This window comes from Penaeus monodon, chromosome 25, assembly GCF_015228065.2.
Source record: "Penaeus monodon isolate SGIC_2016 chromosome 25, NSTDA_Pmon_1, whole genome shotgun sequence".
NCBI lineage: Eukaryota > Metazoa > Arthropoda > Malacostraca > Decapoda > Penaeidae > Penaeus > Penaeus monodon.
Window position 1 is genome coordinate 21,090,309 of NC_051410.1, and position 491 is coordinate 21,090,799.

The window sequence follows — 491 nt, forward strand, 5'->3', positions numbered from 1 at the left end:
ACACAAACCTAAACACACAAATAACTGTCATTTCGTTTCCAGGGTGCTGGACGAATCGCCACGCTGGCTGATCGTGCGCGGCCGCCACGACGATGCGCTGCGCGTCCTCCAGAAGGCAGCGCGCTGGAACAAGGCTCAGCTACCGCCCGAGGAGGAGCTCCGCGCCCTCATGGACCACATCAGGAAGGAGGTGACCGGGCTTTGACTGAGGCTGATTAGGTTGTCTCATGATTCTGCTTATTTGCTGGGCGCTTGCAGTGGCAACATGAATTTGATTTGTGGGAAAATGTTTGTCTAAAGGAAATTGCTGTTTGCAATGTAATGTACAAATTACGAATTAATACAGCGGTTAAAATCAGAGTGTAATGCTTGTATGTAAGCTCGTATTTCAAGAACATCATTTATTGTTAACGATGGATGCAAGCACAACAGTAAGACAATGCAGACAGTAAAAGGTTTGTAGTAGTGATCTTTCCCGTTTAGATTTCTAA

The 491-nt window shown here is 46.6% G+C and overlaps 1 protein-coding gene across 1 annotated transcript in view; it reads left to right on the forward strand.

Moving 5' to 3' along the window:
- LOC119589348 (organic cation transporter protein-like) overlaps nt 1-491 on the forward strand; it is a gene marked incomplete in the record, with an annotated part of 79,660 nt that overhangs the window by 46,679 nt on the left and 32,490 nt on the right. The window contains 1 exon segment of the mRNA XM_037937968.1: nt 43-190. Coding sequence (XP_037793896.1) covers nt 43-190 — 148 coding nt within the window.